A 14,103-nucleotide genomic window follows, 5' to 3' on the forward strand; every position below is an offset into this window, starting at 1 on the left:
TGGATTGGACCGGATTTTATCCAGATGAGACTGAGAAGGGCGAACATAAATGTCGGCCTGTCACAATAAAACATTTAGCTGCACAATAAATTGTCCCAGAAGTTATTGCGATAAAACGATGGCATTGTTGTTTTGAGACCATTTTCAACTGATGTAACGGTAAGTATTATTGCGACAGACCTGCATAAAAACATGCTGCATTTTCAGAATCTTATTTGTAAAAACCCCAAAGTGAAGACCCTAAAAAAGAAAATCTTCCGTTTTACATCTTTGCCCAACTTTACCCTATTAAATACCAATAAAACGCATTGAAGATTTCACTTGCAAGACGGCGAAATGTGAAAGAAAGCAGCAGCTGTTTTTAGGTGCTGATTTCTGTCCTTTCAGCCTTTCTGTCAGAGCAAAGAGCAAATTGTATCAACAGGAGCAAATTCGGGTCTACTTCTCCCTCGTCTGAAACCTGCAGACCAAGATAATGGAATGATTTTCCCCCCATTTCACAGTGTTCACACACCAACCAATTAGAGGGAGGCTCCGGGGAGCGCATGCAGGCAGAGCTGTGGACATTACAAAAGGACAAAAGAATGACAGGTTACAGGACACACACAGCGAAAAGGACAAAAATGAAGCGGAACATTATGCTGATTAATGCATGTGACATGCGTATGCGTTCTTAACATAAATGTCTTTTCTGTTCATTTTTGTTCACAGCAATATCTGAAACTGAGTCTAAATACTTACATTTCGCAGGTTGTGAGATGCGTTTATGTCTTTCCACTATGAGGGGAAAAGAATCATTTGTGCTTTTGTCTCTCTGCAGTCAGTTTTAATTCACTGACTGATAAAGACCAGCAAGGTAGCAGTCACTGGGCTTTCACTGGCCTCTGAAGTTTTGGCTGTTTTTCAGGTTAAGTACTCAGCTGTCCATTTTTATTTTTTTTTCCACCGTTTTCATAAAACTCTAAATAGCACTATTTTACATGAGGTCAGAGCTCAGCGTGGATGCACTTTTAATCCTCAGTCTGCATCAAAGAGATTTTTTTTTCCAAAGGCAGAGTCACTGAATTACTAAAAAAAAAAAAAAAAACTCCGCCATCCGCTGTAATGGATGAAAAAAATAAGCAGCGCAGTCAAAGTGATAAATATATTGCAACACACAGTTCAAAACTCTGTCAGGTTTCTAGACGCAGCTTTAAAATATTTTCTACCTTCTGAAATACAAGGTCAAAAGGCAATTCAGGACGGTCAGTGTAAGCCTTCAAATATTGGTTTTGATGTATATTTGGGATCATTTTTTTGTTGGATCACCTTACAGTGTCTCCATTTCAACCATTTGACCCGAACTGCCAACTTGAAATGAAAAACTATTGATTACATTGTTCAGGAGCTACTCATTGTTATCTTTAAAATGCTAAAGCACAAGTGCCCATGTTCATTTAAACAACAAGTCAAGTTTTGGGTTTGACCTTTGAACTTTTAATTCTCAATAGCAAAAAGAAAAAAAAATGCTTGGAAGAGTCGAGGTGAAGCTTCCAAGCCCTAAAAAGACAGAATCAAGTGTGAGGCACGGTGGAGGTAGCATCATGCCAAGGGCCTGTTTTTCTCGTTCATGCTGCCAGTAACTTGCACATGAAGATGGAGGACTTTCTCCAAGTTACGACTGAACTCTACCATCCTCAACCTCAATCAGAAGAGGAATTTGTCGATGGCCACAAAATGAGTTTGTGAATTGAATTTCTCCTTCTCAGCATCGAAAGAGTTCAAACATGTGGCCCGGGAAGCCTCAGACCAAACCCTGTCCCTCCTTCAGTTTCATACCTCCTCCCTTGTCATCACTGACAAGATTACAAGCCGGCAGAAATATTAGGCTCTCGAAGAAACCGAGACGGCTGAGGAAGCGAGTGAGAAATCCACCAGGTCCTTTACCTGCCTCTTCTCTCTGGTGCCAGCTCCGTTTGAGATTGTCCCTGTGTCTCAATCCGCGTTGCGCATGATTCATAAAGCACTGACGCTAAGAGGAAGGGAGGAGATGCGTCTTTTGCAGCCTTTTCCATGTGTGCGATTGGATAAATTATATTAACTGCTCCGTAAGAAAGATAAGATCATACATCTGTATTAAAATACCTCTCAGACATTCCTGCCAGACAAAAGCACTTGCTCTAACAAAGACACTGGATGACTGCTCTCTCTCAGTGAATTACTTAAGCTAATTGCCCCTAATTAGACAGCCATGATTGAGGTGCAGCCTCTGATTTATGAGGAAGCCAGCAGCGATGGTGCCTGCCACATTTTCCACCATTCAGACAGTTCATCTTAGCGTTCACGTCTTCTTTGTGCGTCCTTTTCACGCGACTCCATGCATCCTGCTGCATCGCTTCCTGTGTGGACTAATTTGCAACCCAGTGACCTCAAATGAATATACAATTTGCACATTTTTGAATCCCTAATACGCGTTTCTATTCTGGCGCGCGGCTCAGGCCCAATTTGAATAATGTTGTTTAGAGCCGAATGGAGCTTTCTTGCCTCCTGTTAAACGACATTAAGCGTGTTTTTGCTGCGAGGAGTACCACATTTCTTCTGTGTCCAACGCGGTCGGGTTCATAAATAATAGAATTTTGCTTTCCCTCTCTTGACAGTGAGACATTGTTTTAATTTCCAAAAGTGTGACAATGTTTGAAAAATGCTTTTAATTCCCAAGCACTGTAATGATATTCTTTAGTCTTCCTTGTAAATTTGAAGCGGAGTGCAGCCAGCAGCGCATCACACTCAGCTTCTCGCGCACCACTCAAGTACATCAGAGTTGGACTTGTATTCCTGTTGGAAAAGCCTGTTATGGATGGGTTTTAATTAGATCCCTGTGCTGAAAAGTAAGTGGGTTCTTGATCAGGGGCTTAAAAAAACAAGCACAGTAAAGGCAACAGTGTCTCATCAGTTCAGGCTGAATCTATTACTCACAGTCAAGATTTCTCCTTGTCTAATTCATTAAGTCACTTGGAAATGTCTTTTCTTGACGCATTTTTAGTCAACTGTTGTTCTTAAATGTGCTATATTTGATTGTAATATTGACATTCTAGTCATTTTGGCTGACTACTAATAAAAGCCATTTCTCTTTAGAATGTTGTGTAACACCACATACAGTCATATAGACAGTTATGATTTGCACAGCCATGTTCTTGTATGCACAGTCTCTGGAACTGCTGAGTCGATGGTTGTTTCGCATGTGGTCACTGACTCAATATATCATTGCTAAAGAGGTTCATTGGGGGATGGGGAAGACTGTATTCAGTCACAATAAAAATAAAGTTGAGTGGTAGAAAAAAATGCACAACTGCAAGCTTAACAAGACTGTAAGGCAGAACCAACCCAGGAGTTTTAGGGGAAATTCACAATTTGTGACTGGAATCACAAAGAGATGTTTCCTGAGCATGGGCGACAAAAACTGTGTTTTATTTGGGGAGCAAGAGTCTGGAGGAACAGTGAAGAGACACAGGATCCATGTGGCTTGAGGTCCAGAAAGAAGGTTTCGTAGTCAGTGAAGATTTTCGGAGCTGTGTTGTCTTACGGTGTTGGTCTGCTTTGTTTTCTCAAGTCCGATCAGCCGTCGACCAAGAGGTTTTAAGGTACTTCATGCTTCCCTTTGCCGCCATGTTTCATGGAGATTTCCACCAGGATTTGACCGCCGTGCAATCTGTTAACAGTACCAATACCTGCTCCAAAGTTGTCTGACAAACTAGCCTGACCCAAACCCCGGAGAGACTCAATGAGATCAGCGTCGACAGAGAGCAGAGAGACTGAGACTGGCATAGATGCAGACTTTTTCCATAAATGACATTTTACAGAGAGAAAAAGATTTCATTGAAGTGGATAAATAGCGCCCTCTGGTGACAACAGCATATACAGGCTGAAACAGAATGATGTAAGAAATAATTTGATGCACAGATCTGGAAAAGAAATTAAGAGACCTCTGCACTGAACCCCATTCAGTATACAAATCCGTATTTGTGGTTATTCCACCAGATATTGATACTGAACTTTTCCTGAGTTAAAACATTCGCATCGTTGTTTCTAAATGAACATGAACTTGTTTTCTTTGCACTATTTAATGTCTGAAAGCACTGCATCTTTTTTTGTTATTTTGACCATTTCTCATTTTCTGCAGATAAATACTAAATTTTTGCTTGGAATCTCAGAGACATGCTGTCAGACGTTCATAGAATAAAATAGCAATGTTCATTTCACCCAATCATAGACCTGGAGAAAGTAAAATCAGAGAAGCGGATCATTTTAAGCGGTCTCTTAATTTTTTTCTAGTGCTGTATATTTTACAAAGTTATGTTGAAATTGTATGGAAACGTGTGGGTTTTAATTTTCTTAATCTTAGTATTTGATGTCATTTATCTGGTTTGATGGAACAAATATTCTACTAATGATGTGTGCCATAACGAAGAAGACAATAACCAGAGAAGCTGTTTGACAAGCTCCGAAAGGCGACTATAGTTATCTGTATTGAAGGTAAAAGTTGTCAGACCATCTGCAAGCAGCATCATGTTCCTGTGGCCACGCTCTCCAAATTTGTTAAAAAGTATACAGATCACGGGGCTGCAGCCAAACTCTCAGGATGTGAATGGAAAAGCAGCTTCAGGCCGGTCAGGCAGATGGTGCAGATGGTCGAAGAAAGTGCCAAGAAGAACATCCAAAACCAACTCAAGCTGAGTTCCAAGGTCAAGGTACGTCACCTTCTAACCACACCATCTGCCACATTTTGAGTCATCGTGGGCACCATGGAAGAAGACCCAGGAGGGCTTGACTATTGACAGAAAAAAGCAAACTAGCCAGACTGCGCGTTGCCAGAATGAGTGTTCACGACGCCCAGAGTTTCTGGGAGAAAATCCTCAGGCCTAATCAGGCGAGATGGAGCTGTCTGGCCAGACAGAACAAACTTTCAATAAAGCGAGTTTCTTGTTACTTCAGGAGTGGCTGGAGTCTTCACCTATCAGTGGGTCATTTTCCATCTGTCACCAACATACAAGACCCCCAAGACAAAAGTGGCTGTAGAGTCTAAAATCAAGGCAGACACTGAACGTTTTATTTAAATGTCCGTCTGGACATTAGAAAGCCAGGACGTGACATTGCTTTGCTTGATGATCTGGAATATTTTGTGGTGGCAAAAAAAGCTAAAGCAAGACGTTTGTAAAGGGGAAAACAATGTTTATCACGGCACTGTGGTTTGACTTATTTTCAAATAATCTTGCCAAATTTAAATATAAATTTCAGTTTAGCTTTTAATAAAATGTAATGTAAAAACTTCAGATACTTGCCTTGTACAACCTATGTTTACTGCTTTATCTGATATTTAAAATATGAAGCAAACCATATGAGATGTGATGATTTCTTTCTCCGCAGTTTTATTTCCTTGAATTTTTCATTTTTCTTTTTGTTGTTGTTGTTGTAAGTGCTTGCCTTCGATGCGTCTTTAAGCCTTTGGAAGCAGTATTTAGCCACAGATTCACAACGTTCCACATCAAAGAAGGCTTTCTCCAGGGAAAATGCAAGTTTGCCTTGAAACCACCATCTGCAATTAAAGCATTTTCTCTCATTTACATTTCCTTTGAGATTTTCCAAGGTTCCAGCCAGTACATGATTCAGTTGAAACCTTTGATGTTTTCCCGCACACAGGACAGAAAGTGTCATTTCCCGCTCCCCATGTTTTTGACTCCTCAATACCATTAGCGCACAACGTTCACCGTTTCGCAGACATGAAAGGAAGGTAACCCGGAAATCCCGGATCGGGCACGGAACGTCGTGAAGTTGTTCAAATTTACCGGCTCATTCCCACACATGCTTCGCGGTACAAAACTGAGGAGTTAAAGGCACACATGAAATAACAGGCCGACGCAAACGGTTGAGAAGTTTTAAAAAAAATTATTTATAATATGATACAAGGATATTCTGTGCAACAGGGGTCGTCGGTGCAGTGAAACCTGTACATTATCAACAAAGCACTTAAAATTCAACCTGAAAGCAGAGCCTGACTGCTGGGCCATGGCTGTGTTAAATGGCTAACTACTAAGATAATAGTTTCAATATACAAACATTTGTTTTTTTATCTGTATACATTGGTTGTATAGATTCAGATTACATTATTTATATAAAGTGCAGAAAGTTGACTGGTGGCATGATAGGGGTTCATATAAACTGTTGGACATCGTTCAGCGGTAGAATATACACTGTAATACAAACCGAGTTACCAATCTGTGCATATGCATACAAAAACGAATACAAACAGGTATAAAAGTTTGCTAATATTGCCCTTTTTTTTGTACAATTGTATTAATGCTCGCGGCTTTTTCTGTGCAATTTATTTTTCGGTTTTTCACAACTGGATAAGAAATGACCTGAAGGAGGTGAGAAGTTTCACACTCTTTTTGTTTTGTTTTTCTCTCTCTCCAAGAGAATAAGACATCTTTAAAAGATATATGAAAATATATAAGCTGTTAGTGACTAGATTACATGTTCTGTATACGTTTCATAGTTCTGTTTTGTCACTATAAATGTGTCGAGGTTACAAAAGCGAGTGAATTCAGCATCACAGTTGAGTCTCGAGGATGCAGGAGAGCAAAGAGGCATCGAGCAGGAAGATGGTCTAAGTCTGCTGGGAACCCTGCAGGAGGACAACAGGAGATGCAGGTGAACTTAAGAAGGTCATCATTAAAAGACCTGAATGACTTTTCTTTTTTCTTTTTTTTTTTTTGGAGTTTCTTACCGAGTTGGTTCGTTTCCGTTTCCAGCAGTCTGGATTGAGTCTCTTCTGCTCCTCGGCCAAAGCCTTGGCCTCCATGGTGTACATCCTCCTCTCCTCGTTCTTCATCTTCTTCCATTTGTCACCCAGGATGACGCTGATGGCTCTGAGGTTCGGAGGTTCAAACAGAAGGAGAAGGGTTTCCATCATCTCCTGCTTTTTGTTTTCTCTTTTTCTTCATGTTGAAATTATGCAAAAAGTGCATTCAGCAGAATCTAAAACTAAATCTGTACAGTTTTTTTTTCTTTAAATAAACTAGAAACTTGAGACTTTCAAAAAAGAGAACAGAAATTGGTAAATTGTGCAATTCTTTAAAAGTGTAAAAATAATAAAGTGGAACTATATATTTATTCTTTGAATTCATAAAAAGATTCCAAACTAGTATTGATACAAGTCGAATCAGTTACTGTATTGATACTTCAGGTTTCCAACTCCACTTTCAAATCTGGAATAGGTACCTTTTATTAAAAAAAATAGTTAAATATTTGTTAAAACTCCCTATACGATCTGACAGCAGGAGACAGATAATCTGCCGTCCTACTGCCATTTGCAGAAACACTCCATTAGGTCAGAAACAACCAATCACAGCCTAGAGGAATATCTTCCCAGCTTTAAAGCTGGAAATGTGCAGAGATAAAAAACACTCCAATATATTTTTTGTGATATATAATTAAAAGGAGAGATTTTTTTATGTATAAAAAACAAAAAACAAGTTTGTCTCCATTACCAGTTCACTGTTTTCCTGCCATGTTTTAACGGTTAAAATCAAGTGCGTCCAACACAAATATTCCAAACAGCCAGAAATTTTATGTCTGGCAAAACGCAGACTTGTCTACGCACAAATTAGGTCAAAAATAAAGTTGCTGGTCGTTCAATATATAGAGCAGCTTTAGACAGTAATAACTTATTTAAAGTTTAAATGAGGTAAAAGAGGGACTGGCTCAGATTGTAACTTAAAACGGAGGAAGGTGAAGACTTCTGCGGGGTCAAACACTGACAGAGAAATATTTGGACCCGACGCGTCAAAGTTCACCTGTTGTCCTTTCCGGGATACATCTGCGTGTACTCCACTCTGTACTTCTTGGCGAAGAGCATGAAGGCGTTCATTGGCCGCTTGCATTTCATAGGCGTGGCACCGCTGGCTGTCCCTGAGAGGTGGCTCCGGTGGGATTTGCTGCCCGAGGATTGTGGGGAGCTGGAGCGCTCCAGCTTATCGCAGTCTGGACTGACGGCGCCCCCGCTGGACAGGGAGGCTCTGCGCTGACGGGCCATGCTGCTGAGAACGTAAACTGCTGAGGAATCTAGTGGGGTGAAGTCATAGCTGCAAAAAAAAAAAAGATATTGGAGACATTTTAGCATTGAACGCGTTTAATAAATTTAAATCTTAGCAAAAGATTTGAATACAATGCATACAATAAACCTCACTGAGGTCATTTTACTACACATACAACCATAAGAGGAGAGCAGGTGTTGACTTACAGAAATAAAAAATAAGAACATAAACTGCATACCTTCTGAAAGTGTCAAAGACAACCGAGTCGTCACAGTTGATGGCATCTGGGTGGTTCGGTGGCAGGCACACATCCCCCAGCTGCATCTCGTAGCAAGGAATCCCATGGTGCACCACGGTCAGGCTTGGGTAAAAGGAAGACCACCCTGACAGAAACAGATGGTGCAGTAATGTAAAGCTGTTTCAAACAAAACAACCCTGACAATAAGTCTGCAGGCAGCAAATGGTATTTAGTCCGTGTTCAGTGACATCACAAGCACAAATTTCAATGTGCTTTATGTTGCACACAAATTGACGGGGATATTTAAATAGGGAGGGCAAAGATAGGTGATCTTATGTTTTGTTTTAGCAAGAAAATCCAAAAAGTGTAGTGTACATATGTATTTATTCCAAAAGTTCTGTCATTTTTAGAGATTGTGAAAGAGAGACTCAGTTTTGCAAATCTGGAGCCAAGAGTCATCACTCTTTCTAAAATCTAGAGCCTAAGAGTGATCACTCTTTGTAAAACAGCTTAAGCTCAATCAGACTGGATACAGAGATTTTCTGTGAAAGGTCATTCTCAAATAGATTTAAATTTAGGCTTTGACTAGGCCAGAAAACAGATGAATGTGTTGCGATCTAAACTAGAGATGCAGAATGGTAGAATACTGAAATGAGCGCACTGATTTTGGTAAAAAAAAACAAAACAAAAAAAAACATGAATAAATAAATGAATTTAAAAAAATTAAATAAAAATATGCTCCTTGATTTTGATCCCATAAAATCCTAATAAAATACAGAGAAGTTTGCGTTTGTAGTGTGATAAAATGTGACAATGTTTAAGGGGCATTAATACACCTGCAACGTGTAAAAAACAGGAGTCATAATTCATTTTTATTGTTGGCTATCAAATACTGTAGAAAAGGTTCAACAGTACCTTTGTTCTTGACAAAAAACGGGTGATCCAATCTGCATTCGGCTGTGAGGAGACCTTTTTCTGGGGATCCGGGGTCAAAGGTCAGCTTGAGTGCAGCCTGGCCAAAGGATACTGTATCTTCATGGTTTACGAGTTTAAGTCCATCCGAACCAAATCTCTGTAAATAAAGGAAATAGCAAATAAGAGCGTTATTTACCAGCAGAATGAACAAACTGGTGCAGAAACAACTTGGTGTCATGTTTCCTGAACCATGAGTTTCTGTTTTATGTCAAGGGATTATCAACGCAAATCACTTCGGTTTCATTTACTGAACTACTGCATTTTCCTAGGCGACTTCTCTGCCATCTTGTGGCCAGTTCGGGGAAAGTTAGAAAATTCAGAAACATCTGTCCTTGAGGCGTGCACTGCCTTACTTTGGTTGAGAATGAGGACTGTGACATGTTTTCGTCGTCAGAGTCGTCATCCGAATCGCCCAGCTCATCAACTTCTTGCCACTCCACATTCGGACCTCGGTGGAAGCGTAGGCGGGTTCCTGAATCATCAGCACAACAATGTAACCAGATGAAAAGACCACGGCCAACAGAATCTATGTAAATAGATGCAGTACAGATGTTTGAACACTAGAGGTTGGAGAGGCTTAACAAATGTGTTTCTTCCAAAAAATACTCCAGTCAAAGTGTGGAGTAAAACTTTGCCCAATCAGTGCTGCTTGAACATAAAGAGTCTCACTCAAACCAAACGGGGTATTTTCACAAATGAAATGACTCGTTTCATATGATTTGATTGTGTTTGTGTGCATAAAAATATGAGTTTATTGCTCATATTTTGTTACATTACCACCACAGACTGCAGTCTGTTTTATGTGACAGAACAACAGAAAGCCGCACCTTCCCACTATCTCTGGAAGGAAAACTACAGATCTATACAACTTGATTCATCGTTTTACACGAATCAAGAATGCTGTATTTTTTTAGATTATTTTTTGTAAACCAACCGTAACGCCATTCATACATTCTCTACCTCTCCAATAATTTGCATTGATTCATCACATCAAGTCCCAGAATTATACATTAGAGCCTGCTCTCGCAACATGATAAAATGTTGCGTGGACGTACGAGTACTTTAGTAAGGCGCCGCAAACGTGCGTGCGAATGCGTTCACCTTTTAGGAAGCAGTGCCAGGCTGTGGACGGCCACGAATGAGACCACGCCATGTCTTCGTCATCAGAAAACGACGAGGACATGGAGAAAACGCCGGACTCTGATTCACTGCTGGCCTGTCGTGGGTAAGAAGCATAATTCTCAAATGTTTAGGAATAAATAAACAGCCTAAATATTATGGGGTTAGCAGGAAATTGTCCTTCGGAGCTTCGTGCAGCGAGATTACCCTGACGCGTCTGCGCTCCCTGAGGTGGCCTCTGGAAGGGCTGGGCGCGCTGCTGGCTAACGGAGGCCGGGCATAGGAATGTAAACTGTTACTGTTGCCAAAGATGTGAACTGGAGATGATCTGGAATTGATATTGAGATAAATGTAAATGCTTTTCATGCTTAATATACATTTTTTTTGTTGTGGTTGTTGTTGTTTTTTTAAACAATACCAAAACTCCACAGACAGTGTAAATGACACAATAGCTTTAAGGTGAAACATCAATTTGAAAAAAAAAAGAGCTGGTGATCTTGACAGAAGCGCTCAGACACAAAAACAGCTCAAAAGTACTCTGCAAACCTGCCGAGCCTGCTTTCTAAAAACTCCCCTGTGGGTGTACTGGAGTAATATTATTGGTCTATCACCAGGCTTGAGTCACCTAAATGGATCTGATTTTTAAGTTAGAGCAAATTGATCTGAACCTCTTGTGTGGCACGTCCTTCAGCAGAGGACTCTGGGGACTGGTGGCGATGTTGGCTAACTCGGCGAGCCAGTTGGTGTTCGGGGAGCAGCCGAGCTCCTGGTGGGACACGGCTCCGACCTGAAATAAGCCCGGAGACCTCTGATCCTCCTCCACCTCCTGCAGTTCAGGCATGTCGTCTAAAGAAAAGATCACAACGAGATTCAGCCCAAATATGGCAGGAAGGTAGGGCAGATAATAAATGTAATCTTGCTGTTTCAGCATTTCACCGTATTCCATGTGGCAACCAGGTGAGGAAGGCAGGTCCTCGTTACACTTGAGTGGATCAAACGACTCGTCCATTCTCTGTGTGAGCACTTTCCTCTTGTTTTCCAGCAAAGATCGTGAAGCAACTTACTTAGCTTCCATGTTCAGCAACATCAGCTGGTTATGGTAAAAAAAACAAAAACAGAGAAATAATAAATTAAAGTCGATAAATCAGATGGATTTCTGCTGGTAAATGTTTTTATTTTTTGTTTGTTTGCTTGCTTTTTTTGCCAGGAAGTAATCAACTGAATCTATATAATTCATAATAATATGGATTGTACTGGACCTGAATCCTAATAAATGACAGGAATGTTTTGGACTAAACTGGATTAGGGTCCCTGGAATCAGACGATTTTCATATTAACGGTTACCAATCTGTAACCACTAGCTTGGAAGCTCAAAATCTCATTTTCAACACCAATGAAGTGGCAGCAGTATAGACATTTTTTTTTTCTGTTCTATTTTCTATGACCTGTCAGGACATGTCTGTGTTTCACTCAGCCAGTGAGAGAGAGACTTATCAGCAAATAGTAGGGAGGCTTTGCAGTGAATAGCTTCCAACCTCCTTTAACCAGATGTGGAAATGTGGCGAACTTTGAGACGTCTAAAAATGATATGCTGAGGAATCCTCAAGGAAAATGCACGTTAAAACTCTGCCGCTTCAGTGAGACTAACCACGCCAATCATCCTCATCGCTGATATCACAATGTAATGTTTGTGTGGAATATAAAATTCTACTACTGTTCAGGATTTGCTTTGAAAACACAATTAAGACCTTGCTTGCTGTCATGTGCGCCTCAAACTGCTCTCAAACGCAATACAATCGAAGGCCAAGAATGATTTCACTCCACTCTGTTTGAAATGTTTATGAATTTACACACTTTGCACATCAGATGTCAACGACGTGTAGGAAGAAGAAGAAGAAAAAAAACTCCAGACCGTCTGAAAGCCACGAGTGTCGTTTCAGTCTTTAGTATCAAGGGACACGTGGGCGGTCTTTAGGGAACCCTTTGTCTCTGTGATTGGTCATGTGACCCGCTGCGTGGAGGCCTTGTTTATAAACTTAGAGAGGGGGTTGGCGCATGCGCAGCAGAGCTCATTCATTCACGGCTACGCAGCTGAAGAGTTAAATAACAAGAAAACCGTCTTTTAAAAAAAAAATGGTTCGACGAAACTTTGAGACTTCGAAAGCAGAACAAGGAAAACGCTTCCGACGACGACATGGGGTGTTTTATAAACTCCGTTATTGGGACTAATAATACAGCAAAATCGTCTTTATTTTTTACAAAGGAAGCTGCTTGCCCCGAAATGAATCGGCTTCAGAGGAAGGAGAAAAAAACAACAACCCAGACTTCGCTTTCATAAACGCGGATTCATTGATAGCATGTTGTTGAACAGACGCTTTAGACGCATTCAGACGTTGGAAACACAGAGCACTGGCTTTGGCCTCTTTGACGCGGAGGCAGAAAGTGAAGCTCGTCCACCGAGACCCCGAGCCTGTCGGGTCCAACACAGTAAACAAAAGAATGTCAACAAGTTGAGGCATGACGCAACCTCTGCTGCGGTCAAAATGAATGACACGAAAAGCATCGACTCAAACCCAAATCACGGTTTTACTCGCCTAACTCCGACTTCCGTCAGTTCGATTATTTAGTTTTTTGTTGCTTTATTTCACTGAGTAGCTGTCGGGAGGGGGTTCTTGTCATCAACACGGCGAGCGTCACAACGACAGGGGGGGGAGAGAAAAAAAAACTAGTCGATGTCAAGCTGTCGTTTACCGTCAAATAAAGCCGTGACAACCCGACTGGAACATCGCGTCGGGGCTTCGAAAACGGAGACGGCATAAAAGTCGGGTCAAAACTTTGTTTGAACCATTATTTCTGCGACAATAAGTACTCAACTTCCCACTTACCGTTTCTTTCTATCGCCATCGAGAAACTCTGTGGCTTTCAGTCGAGGGGTGGGAACGAGGGCTTCCAGAGAACGCCTCCCATTGGCCTTTGAGCGTATCGGTGTCATGAAAGAGGCGATTCTATTGGCTGGTACGACTGTGCAACGCAAAGAAGGCGGAGCTGAGATTGTTGATCATTTTCTGATTGGCTGAAAGTATATGCTTGTTACTGCCCAGTAACAGCTGATTGGAAATAACATGAACAATACACGGGTAGTTTTTCACTACAATGCTGCGCATTACACTTTTCCACAATAGTGCGATAGTATGTTCCTACAGGCGTTTTATTTTATGTTTTTATTTTATTTTTTTGTTTTTTTTTGGGGGGGTGGAGGGGGTTGTAAGGTCTAGCAAATGCAAGTGTAATTCAAAGAGTCAGATTATCATTTTCGTGCGATTTTGTTTGTTGTATTTATTTCCATTTTCCATCCATCCATTTTCTGAGCACCCTTCTCCCTAACGGGGTCGGGAGGTGCTGGTGCCGATCTCCAGCCGCGTTCCGGACAGTCTGTCGCAGGGCAACAGAGAGACAAACAGGACAAACAACCATGCACACACACACTCACACCTAGGGAGAATTTGGGAAGGCCAATTAACCTGACAGCCATGTGTTTGGACTGTGGGAGGAAGCCGGAGAACCCGGAGAGAACCCGCGCACACACAGGGAGAACATGCAAACTCTGTGCAGAAATACCCCGGGCCGGGAATCGAACCCAGGACCTTCTTCCTGCAAGGCAACAGCGCTACCCATTGCGCTTTTGTTTTAGCCATTCAA

The 14,103-nt window shown here is 41.2% G+C and overlaps 1 protein-coding gene across 2 annotated transcripts; it reads right to left on the reverse strand.

The window, feature by feature from the left end:
- Positions 1–5,902: 5,902 nt before the first annotated feature.
- hbp1 (HMG-box transcription factor 1) lies at positions 5,903–13,362 on the reverse strand. 2 transcript variants are annotated; one of them, XM_055039771.1, is made up of 11 exons: positions 13,290–13,362; positions 11,341–11,494; positions 11,073–11,250; positions 10,612–10,732; positions 10,387–10,501; positions 9,639–9,757; positions 9,226–9,382; positions 8,311–8,455; positions 7,833–8,120; positions 6,764–6,905; positions 5,903–6,661 (listed from the first exon to the last, which is right to left on the reverse strand). In XM_055039771.1, exons 2-11 carry the CDS (start codon positions 11,411–11,413, stop codon positions 6,644–6,646), a joined length of 1,356 nt encoding a protein of 451 aa, XP_054895746.1. In that variant the 5' UTR covers positions 11,414–11,494; positions 13,290–13,362; the 3' UTR covers positions 5,903–6,643. The 2 variants fall into 2 exon arrangements, with proteins under 2 accessions (XP_054895746.1, XP_054895735.1); XM_055039760.1 differs by lacking the exon at positions 13,290–13,362 and adding an exon at positions 13,156–13,247.
- Between the last annotated feature and the right edge of the window lie 741 nt (positions 13,363–14,103).

Source organism: Poeciliopsis prolifica, unplaced genomic scaffold (genome assembly GCF_027474105.1).
Source record: "Poeciliopsis prolifica strain line A6 unplaced genomic scaffold, Auburn_PproV2 SCAFFOLD001, whole genome shotgun sequence".
Lineage (NCBI taxonomy): Eukaryota > Metazoa > Chordata > Actinopteri > Cyprinodontiformes > Poeciliidae > Poeciliopsis > Poeciliopsis prolifica.

Coding starts and splice junctions, on each gene's coding strand:
- hbp1 (XM_055039771.1), bottom strand. CDS start 11,413: ATGGACGAGTCGTTTGATCCACTCAAGTGTAACGAGGACCTGCCTTCC. Junction 8,456..9,225: donor GTTTTTTGTCAAGAACAAAG/GTACTGTTGAAC, acceptor TGTTTCTGTCAG/GGTGGTCTTCCTTTTACCCA. Junction 8,121..8,310: donor GTCTTTGACACTTTCAGAAG/GTATGCAGTTTA, acceptor TTTTTTTTGCAG/CTATGACTTCACCCCACTAG.